The sequence below is a fragment of the Cajanus cajan genome, chromosome 9, assembly GCF_000230855.2.
Source record: "Cajanus cajan strain Asha chromosome 9, NIPB_CcT2T_4, whole genome shotgun sequence".
Taxonomy (NCBI): Eukaryota; Viridiplantae; Streptophyta; class Magnoliopsida; order Fabales; family Fabaceae; genus Cajanus; species Cajanus cajan.
Genome location: NC_138525.1, coordinates 34276555 through 34290309, shown reverse-complemented (window position 1 = coordinate 34290309; position 13755 = coordinate 34276555). Strand labels below are relative to the sequence as shown.

Here is a 13755-nt window from a genome sequence, read left to right as displayed (position 1 = left end):
CTTCGACTAGGTTCGAATCTCCAAGCTAAGTGCTCGGAATTCCAGAACTTCGTCGGATCGACTCCCAGAGAGATTTCTAGGGCAGAACACTGCTCAAAAACCCCAGAATACTCAAGGAGGGAGTCAAAACTCAGTGAAAAAGTGTGAAATGACGTCCAATTGACGTCATATTTATAGGGAACAGGCCCAATACGGGCTACAGAATCAATACGGCCGTATTGAAATTTTTGAACTTCAATACGGCCGTATTGAGTTCAATACGGCCGTATTGAAGCTCAGAAATTTCAATATGGCCGTATTGAGTTCACTGCGGCTGTATTGAAGCTTCAATACGGCCGTATTGATTTCAGTACGGCCGTATTGAAGTTCAGAAACTTCAATACGCCGTATTGAGTTCACTGCGGCCATATTGAAGCTTCAATACGGCCGTATTAAGTTTAGTACGGCCGTATTGGGCTTCATTCCCTCCACTTCCTTATTTTAAGCTATTCTAAGACCTCTAGACCTACAGAGAACCCTCCTAGGGCCTTCCAGGAGTCCTTCTGGCTGATCTTCCTTCAGTCTTCGAGAGTCTTCAAGCTTTATTTCCGACCCGGACAATTTTAGGGGTCTACAGTCACATCACGGCTAACGATCACCTCACTTTCACCGATGAAGAAATCCCCGCTGAGGGACCGAACCACAACAAGCCCTTGCACATCTCTGTAAAGTGCAAGGAATATCACATCGCTAAAGTCTTGGTGGATAACGGATCTTCCTTGAATGTAATGCCAAAAAGAACGTTTGATTAAGTGGCAATCAAGGGAATCCAAATGCGCCCGAGCAACATGATCGTCCGAGCTTTCAACGGTTCTAAAAGAGAAGTGGTGGGAGAAATTAATCTTCCAATCCAAATTGGACCCACCATCTTTAATGTCGAATTTCAAGTGATGGACATTACTCCCGCGTACAGCTGTCTCCTCGGCCGACCTTGGATTCATGATGCAAAAGCTGTTCCCTCTACGCTCCACCAGAAAGTCAAATTCATAGTGGGTGACAAGCTGGTGACCGTACAAGCCGAAGATGACATACTCATCAGCAAGCCATCTGCCATACCTTACGTGGATGCAGCAGAGGAAGCTCTAGAGACCGCCTTCCAAGCATTGGAGATCGCCAATGTCGAAACGTTTCCCCGAGAAATGAAGAAGGTAGCCTACATGCTCACCAAGAACGGATACTTGCCTGGACAAGGACTTGGCAAGGATTCCCAAGGAATTCCCGAGCTACCCATTATTAAGGATAATCCGGGGAAACAAGGGTTAGGATACAACCCTAATAAAGATCAAAGGACGAAGAGGAACCAAGATCCTTCTCGACGTTCTTTAAGCCAGATCTTTAGGAAGGCCGGTTCACAAGCGTCAAGGCCGGTCGTCGTCATCAAGTGCTCTTCTCCTTCCGATAGGGATGTATAGACCTGATGACTGTTAGAGATTACTCCTCGGGGACAGCCCGACCCCCGAGCCTCGATAGGGCACATGTTTCCGCTATAATTATAATAAAATCGTTCTTTATTATTTCTTATTGCTTCTTTTCTTGCTTGCAATAAATTTCTAGACCACATTATTTTTAACCCTGTTTGAATAAGCATGAATGAGGTTAAAATCGTCTTAATAACAATAAACCCGCATCATTTTTATGTGGAAGTGTGTATGACAACTTGGAGCACCATTCCTTGGCCTCGACAAGTGCCATCATGGATAAAAAAGAAATCCTTTAAAAACAAAAATCATAAAAACAAAAAAAAGCTCGACAGGAAACCCAAAAAGGGGGCTACGCAAAAATAAGAGCAAAGAACCCGCTAGGAATCCCACGAAAGGGTGACCTAGGCAAAAATTAGGGTTGCAAAAATAAACAAAAACAAAGGTCCGCTGAGAAGCCACAAAAGGGTGTTTTAGGCAAAAAAATAAGGACAATCAAAAAGCAAAAGAAATCCATGATGGTACCATGAGCTGAATTCAAAAAGAAAGGTTCAAGGGAAACTATCTAAGTTGTCGAATCACAACGTCAATAACAAGACTTTCTTAACTTCATAAGTGTTTAATCAAACAAGCCTAAACACATGAGCCTACCTTGGCCAGCCATTCTTACAAAAACCGTTTTCAAAACAATAATAATCCCCTCTAAAACACAAACTTTTGAACAAAAATATCTTTCCTTTCTTTTCTCTTGTCCCAAACGATTTTAGAATAATCTAGTGGAAACATGGAGATATAGTGGTCAATAGGAAGGTTGATACGTCTTCTAAAGGAAGGGAAGTATCACTGGGTTGATGACACCAATCTCGATATAACACGCATCATTCCTCGGTTACAGAAATCGGCAGCGCACAGCCCGTCTAGAGGAATGGCAAAAATCCAAGCAAAGAAACGCATCGGTTAATTCTTTTGAAAAATAAATCAAATAGAATTAGGTGCATCATACCGCATACATGCATACAGATGATAGGTGTACTGGAAGATCACTTATTCTCTGTTTATAAAAAAAAAAAAAAAAAAACTTCAATACGCCCGTACCATGTTCAGTACGCCCGTATTGAAATTAGGGTTATGAACAACTTTTCAACTCAATACGGGCGTACTGAGATGAATACGGCCGTATTGGCCGTAACGTTCACATCAATACGGGCGTATTGAATTCAATACGGCCCGTATTGAATCAAGCTTTTGTATATTAACGGTAAGGTCAGTACGGCCGTATTGAATTCAATACGGGCCGTACTGACCTACTTTTTTCTATAAATACGCCCCTCCTTCTCTCATTCTTCACAGCATTCCCATCCCTCTGCATACTTTGTCTGTGAGTGTGTCTGAGATCTCTCCAATTCCGAGAAATGGCCAAGTCATCAAGAAAGAGACAGAGAGTCTCCGCGCAACTCGAAATGACCGCGCGGCATCAAGAGAGGCTGGAGTTCCTCGAGTCGTTCATCTTCCATTCGTCGAGGGTGCTCGACTTCAACATCCTCCGGGCAATGGAATGGGAGGATGAGGTCAGAGGCTACATCGCCGCCATAGGATGGGGGTTTCTCCTTGATCCCCACCCTAAGATCTATCCGACTACGACGAAGGAGTTTCTGGCTACCGTCGGCGTCACAGAGTCGACGAACAGTTACGGCGCGACGGTCTACTCGGTGGACTTCTGGATGAAGGGAGGATACCGCTCCCTGACACTGGACGAATTCAACGTCCAGGCTGGCTTCTTTCAGCGAGCCGATCAGCTGGAATATCGAGATGCCGTCTGTGAGTGCCCCGATAATCTGACCCCGACCGAGATGTGGAGAGAGGTCACGGGTCAGATGGATTACCACGCTGGAGTGAAGGGTACTCGGCTCCCGACTGCGCTCCGGATTTGCCACAAGCTGATCACCGGCTCCATCCATGCCAGACTGAAGAGTCCAGAGTCAGTGATGCGGCAGGATCTGCTGGCTCTTTACTACATGGCCACCGGACAGAGGGCCAACCCCGGATTCTTTTTCCTCGAGCATATAAAGAATCTGGGGGCAAGAGAGGGTAGCGACGCTCGGCGAGGATACATTATGGTCTCCACGCTCCTTTCACGACTCGCCGAGACTTGGGGGTGCCCCGATGGCGTAGATGCGGGGGAGTTGGCGCCCAAGCCCATCAATGCTGCCACCCTGCTCAACATGAAGATCATCGCCAGGGCAGGGAGGCAATATGTACGAGCGACCACCCACGACACCTTCAGCGAGCTCTTCGAGAACATCGAGCTCCCGGGTGATGTGGACCCGTAGCCAGAGGCCAACACCTCGCAGCAGGACAGGGCCTACTTTGATGCTCGTTTCGACGCGTTGCAGCAGAGCATCGACGCTCGATTCGACACTGCTCAGCACAGCATAGACGCCATGAGACAGGATTTTGACAGCCTGTCAGTCTGGCTGCATCGTCGCTTCCCAGACCCTCCACAGGATCCGCCGGCAGAGGAGTGAAGACCGGCTATTTTTCTTGCTTTTTGTTTATTTGATTGATCGGGCTGTGCCCCACTCTTTTCATTACCATTGTACAAATTTCATTCCATTTAATAAATGAAATTTTCCACTCTTGAATCCAAATTCTTTAGCACTTTAATTTCTGTACAGAAAAAGCCGAAAATCGACAAAAAAGGCAAAAATTCAGAAAATCCGACAATTGTACAGAATAACTGAGCCTGGAGAGGCTTGCCGAAATAATACTCCCCAGAGACATCTCAACTTGCACTCTTGGGCCGAATTCCCAGTAAAAGCTATCAGAGCAAGATCAGCAAGATTCCCCAATGGAAGCATGATCATCCAAACAAAATATCCGAGTCAAAGGACTCAGACTTCCTCAGTGGAAGATAGCTTTCTAACTCGAGCGACGAGTGAAGCTAAGCCTGAAGAGGCTTTCTAAATAATACTCTGGGATACACAAGATCCTCAATCCCCATTCGCCTACTCAGAGGCATTCCTTCAAAAAAGAGAAAAATCTGAAAAGATCAATAACCGTTCCCCAAGCGGAATTCGAACGTCAAGATAATCCGCCTAACAGAAGAGGCCAATCAAGATCAATACGACAGAATCCCCCAGCGGATAACAGCCTACGCAGAGGCAACAAAACCAGAAAATCAAAAGAGTCACCCGAATAAGGATAACCGGGATACTCCACCAACGTCGAAAGGACGTCAGCCAATCATAAGGCATCGCTCACCTCAGAAAGAGCATCTTTGTGTCTGCATCCTCAAGGAATCAGAATTTCCCCAGTGGGCACCAACTACGCAATGGAAAGTTGGGACACAAGAACCTATGAGTAATTGCACATCCCCTAGACGGATCCCTGCGTTATCCAGCCCTCAGCGGCACCAAAATCAAAAACAACCGTCGAAGCAGCATCGTGGACTGTGGAGACAAAATCATCACAAATCCCTGGAGAGGGCAAACTCACGCTACCAAAGTGACCAGAAGCACGGAGGTATGCAACCCTAGGGAGGGCAAACCGCAGACCCTGGAGAGGGCAAACTCACGCTACCGAGGTTGTCAGAAACACCGAGGTATGCAACGAGCCTGGAGAGGCGACGACTAATACTCAGCTACCCCGTCGTCAGAAACACGGAGGTATGCAGCTACCGAGGTTGTCAGAAACACCGAGGTATGCAACGAGCCTGGAGAGGCGCCGACCAATACTCAGCTACCCCGTCGTCAGAAACACGGAGGTATGCAGCTACTGAGCTTGTCAGAAACACCGAGGTATGCACGAGCCTGGAGAGGCGACGACTAATACTCAGCTACCCCGTCGTCAGAAACACGGAGGTATGCAGCTACCGAGGTTATCAGAAACACCGAGGTATGCACGAGCCTGGAGAGGCGACGACTAATACTCAGCTACCGACGTCGTCAGAAACACGGAGGTATGCAGCTGCCAACGTCGTCAGAAACACCGAGGCATGCAGACCCTGGAGAGGGCAAACTCACGCTACCGAGGTTGTCAGAAACACCGAGGTATGCACGAGCCTGGAGAGGCGACGACTAATACTCACCCTGGAGAGGCTACTCAACAATTTTCCCACCTGAAGACACTACAAGTCGGAAGGATGGCCTACTCCCCGGACAATTGGGTCAACTCCTTTACTTGTCAACCGGTACACCAAAAAAGCCGTTCGACTAAGTAAAGGGGGGGCAGCTGTAGACCCCTAAAATTGTCCGGGTCGGAAATAAAGCTCAAAGACTCTCGAAGACCGAAGGAAAGTCAGCCGGAAGGACTCCTGGAAGACCCTAGGATGATTCTTTGTAGGTCTAGAAGTCTTAGAGTAGCTTAGAATAAGGGTGTGCGAGGATTGGAGCTCAATACACCCTCCTAGAGGTTCAATACGCGTACTGAGCCATTTGAACTACAATACGGCCGTAGTGAAATCAATACGGTCGTACTGAAGTTTTTGAACTTCAGTACGGCCGTACCAAATTCAATACGGCCGTACTGTAGTTCAAAAACTCAGTACGGGCCGTAGTGAAATCAATACGGCCGTACTGAAGTTTTTGAACTTCAGTACGGCCGTACCAAATTCAATACGGCCGTACTGTAGTTCAAAAACCCAGTACGGGCCGTATTGACCTCCCAGGCCGTATTGCGCCTCAATCCTATAAATAGGACGTCATTGGCACGTCCTCCCACACTTTTTCCACACTTCTGGACCCTCGTGCTGAGTATTCTTGGGTTTTTGAGCTATTCTCTGCCCTAGAAGTCTCTCCGAGAGCCAATCCGACAAAGTTCTTGAGTCATGAGCCATTAGCTTGAGACTCGAACAAGTCGAAGGGAAATCTCTTTGATTTCCATAGTAAAAATTATCTTTAGGGAAAGGAGCGAGCGGACGTGTAGTGGGAAGGAGCGCCAAAAAGCCTCCTAAACTTCGTTTTGAATATATAAAAGCCCGCTTCGAAGGTTTCTTTCCAAATCTCTTCTTTTACCGCTTTTATTTATTGCTTTTTGATTGTTGCATTGCATGTTTAGAGCTTTCATCATGTAAATATTTTACTTATAATCGTTTCTAATAAATGGGGGTAATTTAGTAACTTTACGCTATTATTTATGAAATAATCTGTCATAGGGAACCCGAAAGGGGCGTTGTGGGGTGCTAACACCTTCCTCACACGTAACCGACTCCCTTACCCAACTCTGGTTGTAATGGCCGAAGTTGATTTGCGAAAATCAATTGCCTTACATCTTTTTCCAATGTTTTGAGTAAAACATTGGTGGCGACTCCAAGAACCCCTTCTTTTTGCGAAAACCACCAATCCATGGAGGGTCCCGCTTGGGATTAACATGGATTGGTGAGAGTCATTTAAACAAAATTGTTAGCTCGATGAGGTCTCAGTTTGAGAATAAGTCGTTCTAACAATCCATCATTTTTCAAAACTTAAAAAGAGTCCAACCATCGTCGCGAATGCCAATGTCCATTTCGGCGGGTGGCGACACATTTGCAAGAAGCCACCCGCCGACATGGACGATCTCCGGCGAAGAGCCGATAAGTATATGCAGATGGAGGAGCTAGCCGAGTTTCGCAACCAAGCTAGGACAGAGGTAGCAACCAAGTCGGAAAAGCTGACCGAAAGCAGTTTCTGAAGCCGACCTAAGGAATTGGTACCCCGTGAGAGGCCCCCTCGCGGACCAAGATACTCGCAGTACACACCACTAAACACTAGTAGAACAACCATACTAGAACAAGCAGTGGCCTCTGAAGTGCTAACCGTCCCGAAAAGGGCTTCGACCCCACCCAGGGCTGATACAGCGAAGTCTTGCAGGTACCATCGTAATAGAGGACATTCAACGGAGGAGTGCACAGCCCTAAAAGATAAGATCGAAGACTTAATTAAGAAGGGACAACTCCAAGGTTTCGTGGATCGCCCCAATTCGTCTCGACATGCCGATCGGTCAAGACGGCCTGACCACCCTGAACCAAGAAGAACAGAGACTCGCGGATATAGGGAGCGGAGTCGTTCCAGGGAAAGGCGAGACCCGGAACCTACTTCACAAACTCGGCGGGTCATCAACATGATAGCAGGCAGATTTGCGGGTGGTGGTTCTTCTTCGTCGGCGCAGCGAAGACATCTACATGCCGTTCAACATGTCCATGCCGTTGAGATGGCTTGGCGTCAGCTGCCTACTATTACCTTCACCGAGGCCGACTTCAGGGGGATCGACCCGGATCAGGACGACCCGATGGTGGTCAGTGTTGAAATTCATAACTGCATTGTGCGCAAAATGCTGGTTGATCAAGGAAGTTCAGCCGACATCTTGTATTGGAGCACGTTTAAATAGTTGGGCATCCCGGAGTCTAAGTTGGTCCTGTATGACGAACCATTGGTCGGATTCTCTGGCGAACGAGTCAAAATGAAGGGGTACATCAAGTTGTCGACCCGATTCGGATTTGAAGGAGCAGAATACCGTGACATCCCGGTAAAATATGTGGTGGTCAACGCCAATACATCCTACAACATCCTGCTCGGCCGGCCATCTCTGAATAGACTCGGCGCGATTGTTTCCACCCCTCACCTAGCCATGAAGTTTCCGTCCGGTTCGGGGCGGGTGATCACTGTCCATGCCGACCAAAAAACTGCGCGTGAATGTTACTTTGCCAGCCTGCGGTTACCAAAACCTTGTGCGGAAACTACCGAGGAACCTAAACGTATCCACTCGGTATCATCGCAAACGACACTTGACCTTGACCCCCGAATGGACCAGGATGAAAGAGTTGAACCTATTGAAGAAAAGCAACCTCTCCAGGTCAGAATATCAGACGCCCAACTCACTTACCTGGGAACCATTCTCTCGGAACAGGAGAAAGCAGCTATCGGACAAGTAATACTTGACAACCGAGATTTATTTGCATGGCACCCCTCCGACATGCCAGGCATCGACCCAGATTTTCTTTGCCATAAACTCTCAATCAGCAGGGAGGCAAGGCCGATTGCCCAGCGGCGTCGAAAGACCGGGGAAGAGAGGAAGGCCGCAATCGAAGCGGAAGTCGCCAAATTATTGGAAGCACAGTTTATCCGGGAAGTACACTATACAACGTGGCTGGCTAATGTGGTCATGGTCCGAAAGCCGAACGGAAAATGGCGTATGTGTACCGATTACACCAACTTGAACAAGGCTTGCCCGAAAGACGCCTACCCGTTGCCCAATATCGATCGTCTCGTTGATGGGGCATCCGGCCACTGATTCTTATCCTTCCTTGACGCATATTCGGGGTATAACCAGATCCGCATGCACCCTCAAGATGAAGAAAAAACAGCGTTTATCACCGAAACGGCCAACTATTGCTACCGGGTGATGTCGTTCGGCTTGAAGAATGTCGGGCCACGTACCAGCGATTGATGCATAAAATTTTCCATGATCAGATCGGTCGGTGCATGGATGTTTATGTTGATGACATGGTCGTAAAGTCCAATGATGTTTCTGCCCATGTGCGCGACCTGGCCAAAGTATTCCGAGCACTCCAGCAACATCGAATGAGGTTGAATCCCGAAAAATGTTTGGTGTGTCCGGCGGGAAGTTCTTGGGGTTCATGTTGTCCAGCCGAGGCATCGAGGCGAACCCGGATAAATGCCAGGCTATATTGGAAATGAAGAGTCCAAGCACTCTTAAAGAAGTGCAAAAGTTAGCAGGCTGACTCACCTCACTCTCTCGGTTTCTTCCCCGATTGGCCGAGATATCCCAACCGATCCTTGCCCTGTTAAAGAAAGCAAAGTAGTTTAGTTGGACCCAAGAATGTGAAGAATCATTCCAGCAATTCAAACAACGCCTTAGCTCACCCCCTCTTCCCCGGTTGGCCGAGATATCCCAACCGATCCTTGCCCTGTTAAAGAAAGCAAAGCAGTTTAGTTGGACCCAAGAATGTGAAGAATCATTCCAGCAATTCAAACAACGCCTTAGCTCACCCCCTGTACTCTCCAAATCGATTGCAACTCCGATATGATAGCCTACCTTGCCGTATCAAGTCACTCGGTAAGCGCTGTTTTAATACAAGAAAACCAGGGGGACCAACAACCCGTATACTTTACCAGTCGGACACTGCAAGACGCCGAGCGGCGCTACCAGTTGATAGAAAAGGTAGCTCTAGCACTCGTCTACGCCGCCCGTCGGCTCAGGCAATATTTCCAAAGTCATAGGATAGTCGTCCGAACCGACTGCCCAGTTGCGAAAGTCCTTCGGAAGCCAGAAATTGCTGGTAGAATGATGGCTTGTTCGGTCGAGCTCTCAGAATTTGACATATCTTTTGAGCCGAGGGGACCTATCAAGTCGCAGCATTTGGTTGACTTCGTCAACGAACTCAACCCCCCAGGTAGTTTTGAAGACGAGTCATGGACCATGCATGTCGACGGGTCCTCTAATGCTCAAGGGAGCGGGGCGGGGATAATCCTCGCCAGTCCCTCAGGAATCACGGTTGAACAATCACTCCGCTTCGGTTTTCGAGCGTCTAATAACTAAGCGGAGTACGAAGCGTTACTGGCCAGAATGAGATTAGCAGCTGAAATGGGTGTGAGAAAAGTCATGTGCTGGACCGACTCGAAAATTGTGGCCGAGCAGGTCAACATTAACTTTCAAGTCAAAGATGCTAATTTGTTGCAGTATTACCACCTCTTTCAGAAACTCAAAGATGATTTCGCCGAGGTCCGAGTTAGGCATGTTCCAAGAGGCAACAATGAACGAGTCGATCAGCTAGCTCAGCTCGCTAGCAGCAGGAAACCGGGACAACTGAGAACTACCATTCACCTAGAGGTTTCTTCCCCGAGTGTGGCAGCAGAGTGCATGACAGCCAATGCGGGAACACCGAATTGGATGACTCCCATTCATAACTTCATCCTCCAAGGGGAGTCGCCCACCGAACCGATGGAAGCAAGAAAATTGCGTACCCAGGCAGCTCGGTACTCCATAATAAATAATGAACTCTACAGGCGGGGGTTCTCCACCCCGTTGCTCAAATGCATCGACGACCTGCAGGGCGACTATGTGATGCGGGAAGTCCATGAGGGTATCTGTGGCTCTCATTCCGGGGCTCGAACCTTGGCAGCAAAAGTGTTACGAGCCGGCTATTACTGGCCGACTTTAAAAGGAGATTGTGCTGAGTTTGTCAAGAAGTGTATACAGTGTCAAAAGGTAAAGGGCAAGACTTTATTAGTGAAGTTGCAACAATTGGAAGAATACATCATCAAAATGTAGTACAACTAATTGGATATTGTGTTGAGGGTTCAAAACGTGCTCTTGTTTATGAATTCATGTCTAATGGATCTCTTGACAAACTTATTTTTTCTAAAGATGAAAGTATACATTTAACCTATGAGCAAATATACAATATATCAATTGGAGTAGCTCGAGGGATTGCTTATCTCCATCATGGGTGTGAGATGCAGATTTTGCATTTTGATATCAAACCCCATAACATCCTACTAGATGAAAATTTCACCCCAAAGGTCTCTGACTTTGGATTGGCAAAACTATATCCAATAGATAATAGCATTGTCACCGTGACAGCGGCAAGGGGAACGATTGGGTATATGGCTCCAGAATTGTTTTACAAGAATATTGGGGGAGTATCACACAAGGCTGATGTTTACAGCTTTGGAATGCTTTTGATGGAGATGACAAGCAGGAGAAAAAATCTAAGTCTTGATGTAGAGCGTTCAAGCCAACTTTATTTTCCTTTTTGGATTTATAATCAACTTGAAAAAGAGAAAGATATAGTAATGGAAGATGTCAACGAGGAAGAAAATAAAATAGCAAAAAAAATGATCATAGTTTCACTTTGGTGTATACAATTGAAACCAAATGACCGTCCCTCAATGAGCAAAGTAGTCGAAATGCTTGAAGGAGACTTAGAAAGCCTGGAAATGCCTCCAAAGCCTTCTCTATATCCAAATGAAACAATGGAAGAAGATCAAAGAATCTACTCTAGTCAAACAACATCGACCGACTTCATCAGTTCTTCTAGTTATTCCATGGAAACTACGACTAATCCCATATGGTAAATGATGTATCACTTCAATATTCTTTTAAAAATTTATACATATTAATAGTATTTATTAAATATGTTACTTTATGATTTTAATGAAATAATAATTACTTTGGAAGTAGTGGGCTGAAAATAGGAGGTGTTTTTATAAAGTTTAATGAGATTATGGGCTTTCACTGAAAACAAAAGTTTGGGTAGACTAACTCATCCTTAGAGTTATTAGGATTTTTAAGACTTTATCTTTTTTTTCTAATGCTTAATTTAATTTTTTTTTTATCTTGAAAAAATTGTTTTATCAGAGCTACAAAATGAAGGAGCGGGACATTTGAGGAGTGATCTATAATTTCACTTTGCCTTCGTGAAATCATCTTTTTAGGTAAGAAAGAATAGGTTATATTGTTCATGGGTTCAATTTCATATAACAAGTAGTGGAGTATCCCTTAATTCCAATTTTAATTTTCTAGGATGGGTTATGAATACCCCAAAGTTTTGTAATTTTTGTCTTGATTGATTGTTTTGACAAATTAAATTGTTTATACGAGTTTGAGTATTTAGGATTCATGGAAATTTAAATTTTGAATTATTTATGAGTTTTAGCATTTAGGGTTCATTTTTTTTGAAAAAAATAGATATGCAAAGGCATCACTGTGTGGAAAAAGAGATCCTAACCAAGTTAGCACCTTCATCCACACCAATCATCTGCAGCATATCAAAATGTACTAAAGAATAAAAGAAAGTAAAAGTATTAGTACAAGTGGGGGGACCAAACCAAAACCCACGAAAACATGTAAAAAAAAAGAAAGACAAATAGATCATAGCATTTAGGGTTCATGGAAACTTAACTTTCATGGTTGATATGTGGATGACTTGTAATTGTAAAGAGAAGTTGGTTTTTTTGCATACCTATAAGTGTTTTGTTTAATTTTTTATGATATGTTTAATTGTAAGTGTTTGATCATATGAGATAATTATTGAATTTTATATTTTTGTTTGAATTACTTATGTAACTATTATTAGCTTTTTAAATGAACTGAATGATGTGGAGGAGTGCTTAAGGAGCTATTTAAGTTAAAGATAGAATTTTAGTAAAATATAAAGAAGAAAGAAAGTTCAGTGAAAAAAAAGAGAAAAAAATTATAGGTTAAGCTTCTAAAACTCCCCCAAAGCATAGAAATATAACGTCGGCTTTTTTAACACTAACTTAATTTAAATTAATGTTGCAAAAGATGGCGTTATATGTTAATAATAGTGTTGGCTTTTCTGGGCCGAACTTAAACTAAGTTAGTGTTAGAAAAGCCGACGCTATATTTAAAGAATAACGTTGACTTTTTCAACATTAAACTCAATTTAAATTTAGCGTTATGAAAGCCGACGCTTTATCTAAATAATAATGTTGACTTTTTCGACACTATACATGCTTTGAGAGAGATAGAGATAGATTTTTTAATCTTATATACACATAATGTGTTGTGGTGTAGCTAGTTATCTAGTTAACTTAACACATCGAGGGTCTAGGATCGAGTCTCGACCATGCTAAAAAAATATGAATGAATAAAAAGTAAGCTAGAAAAAGAAGATCAAGAAAAAAATAAAATAAATTTTGTATCAACGTAGTGTCAGCTTAACCAAGAATAAAAATATTTAAAAAATAAAATTTTTAAGTTAGTGTCAACATAATGTCGACTTAACTGATAATAAAAAATTAAAATAAATAAAATCATTAAGTTAGCGTCGACAAATCGACTATTAAAAAAATATTTTTGATGCCTTAGCTGACACAAAAAATTTGTGTCAACTTATTTAAAGTTAACTAAGAGCTGGCGAATAATCAACAATAAATAAAATGTGTTTATAAAATAAAGTAAGGTTGGTTTTAATAAAGTAAGAATATGTTTAGAAAGATAATAAAATGTGTGGGTTGGTTTTGTGATAGTCTAAAGTTAAATTTCGGTTTGGGTTTAAGCTCAAATCAAAACTTTAGATTTTTATGTTTTACAGTTGTGTGTTTTGCTTCTTAAAGCTTGAGAGGACTTGCATAGAATAACTTGCCTGAATAATTTGAGGAGTAGATTTTGTACCCTTAAGAATGCATCTTATACATCCAAATATCACTATCTAAGGTAAAAAGGGAAGTGAGATTGTCTTTATCTGTGGCATATATAAGAATTGTGGGTAGTGAGGTGATTCTTAAGCCTTCTTAAGTATTTTTTTTTTTGTATATGTTTAATGAGATTATTGTTG

At 43.9% G+C, this 13755-nt stretch overlaps 2 protein-coding genes and 1 pseudogene across 2 annotated transcripts; all 3 read left to right on the top strand.

Annotated features, from left to right (window-relative positions):
• Positions 1 to 7892: 7892 nt before the first annotated feature.
• On the top strand, positions 7893 to 8723 carry LOC145952088 (uncharacterized). The gene has a single exon (XM_083064313.1). The coding sequence runs from the start codon at positions 7893 to 7895 to the stop codon at positions 8721 to 8723; it is 831 nt and encodes a 276-aa protein (XP_082920439.1).
• Positions 8724 to 10019: 1296 nt separating this feature from the next.
• LOC145952087 (uncharacterized) lies at positions 10020 to 10724 on the top strand. Its single transcript, XM_083064311.1, has one exon. It carries the CDS (start codon positions 10020 to 10022, stop codon positions 10722 to 10724), a length of 705 nt encoding a protein of 234 aa, XP_082920437.1.
• Positions 10674 to 13012, top strand: LOC145951776 (rust resistance kinase Lr10 pseudogene; annotated as a pseudogene).
• Positions 13013 to 13755: the final 743 nt, after the last annotated feature.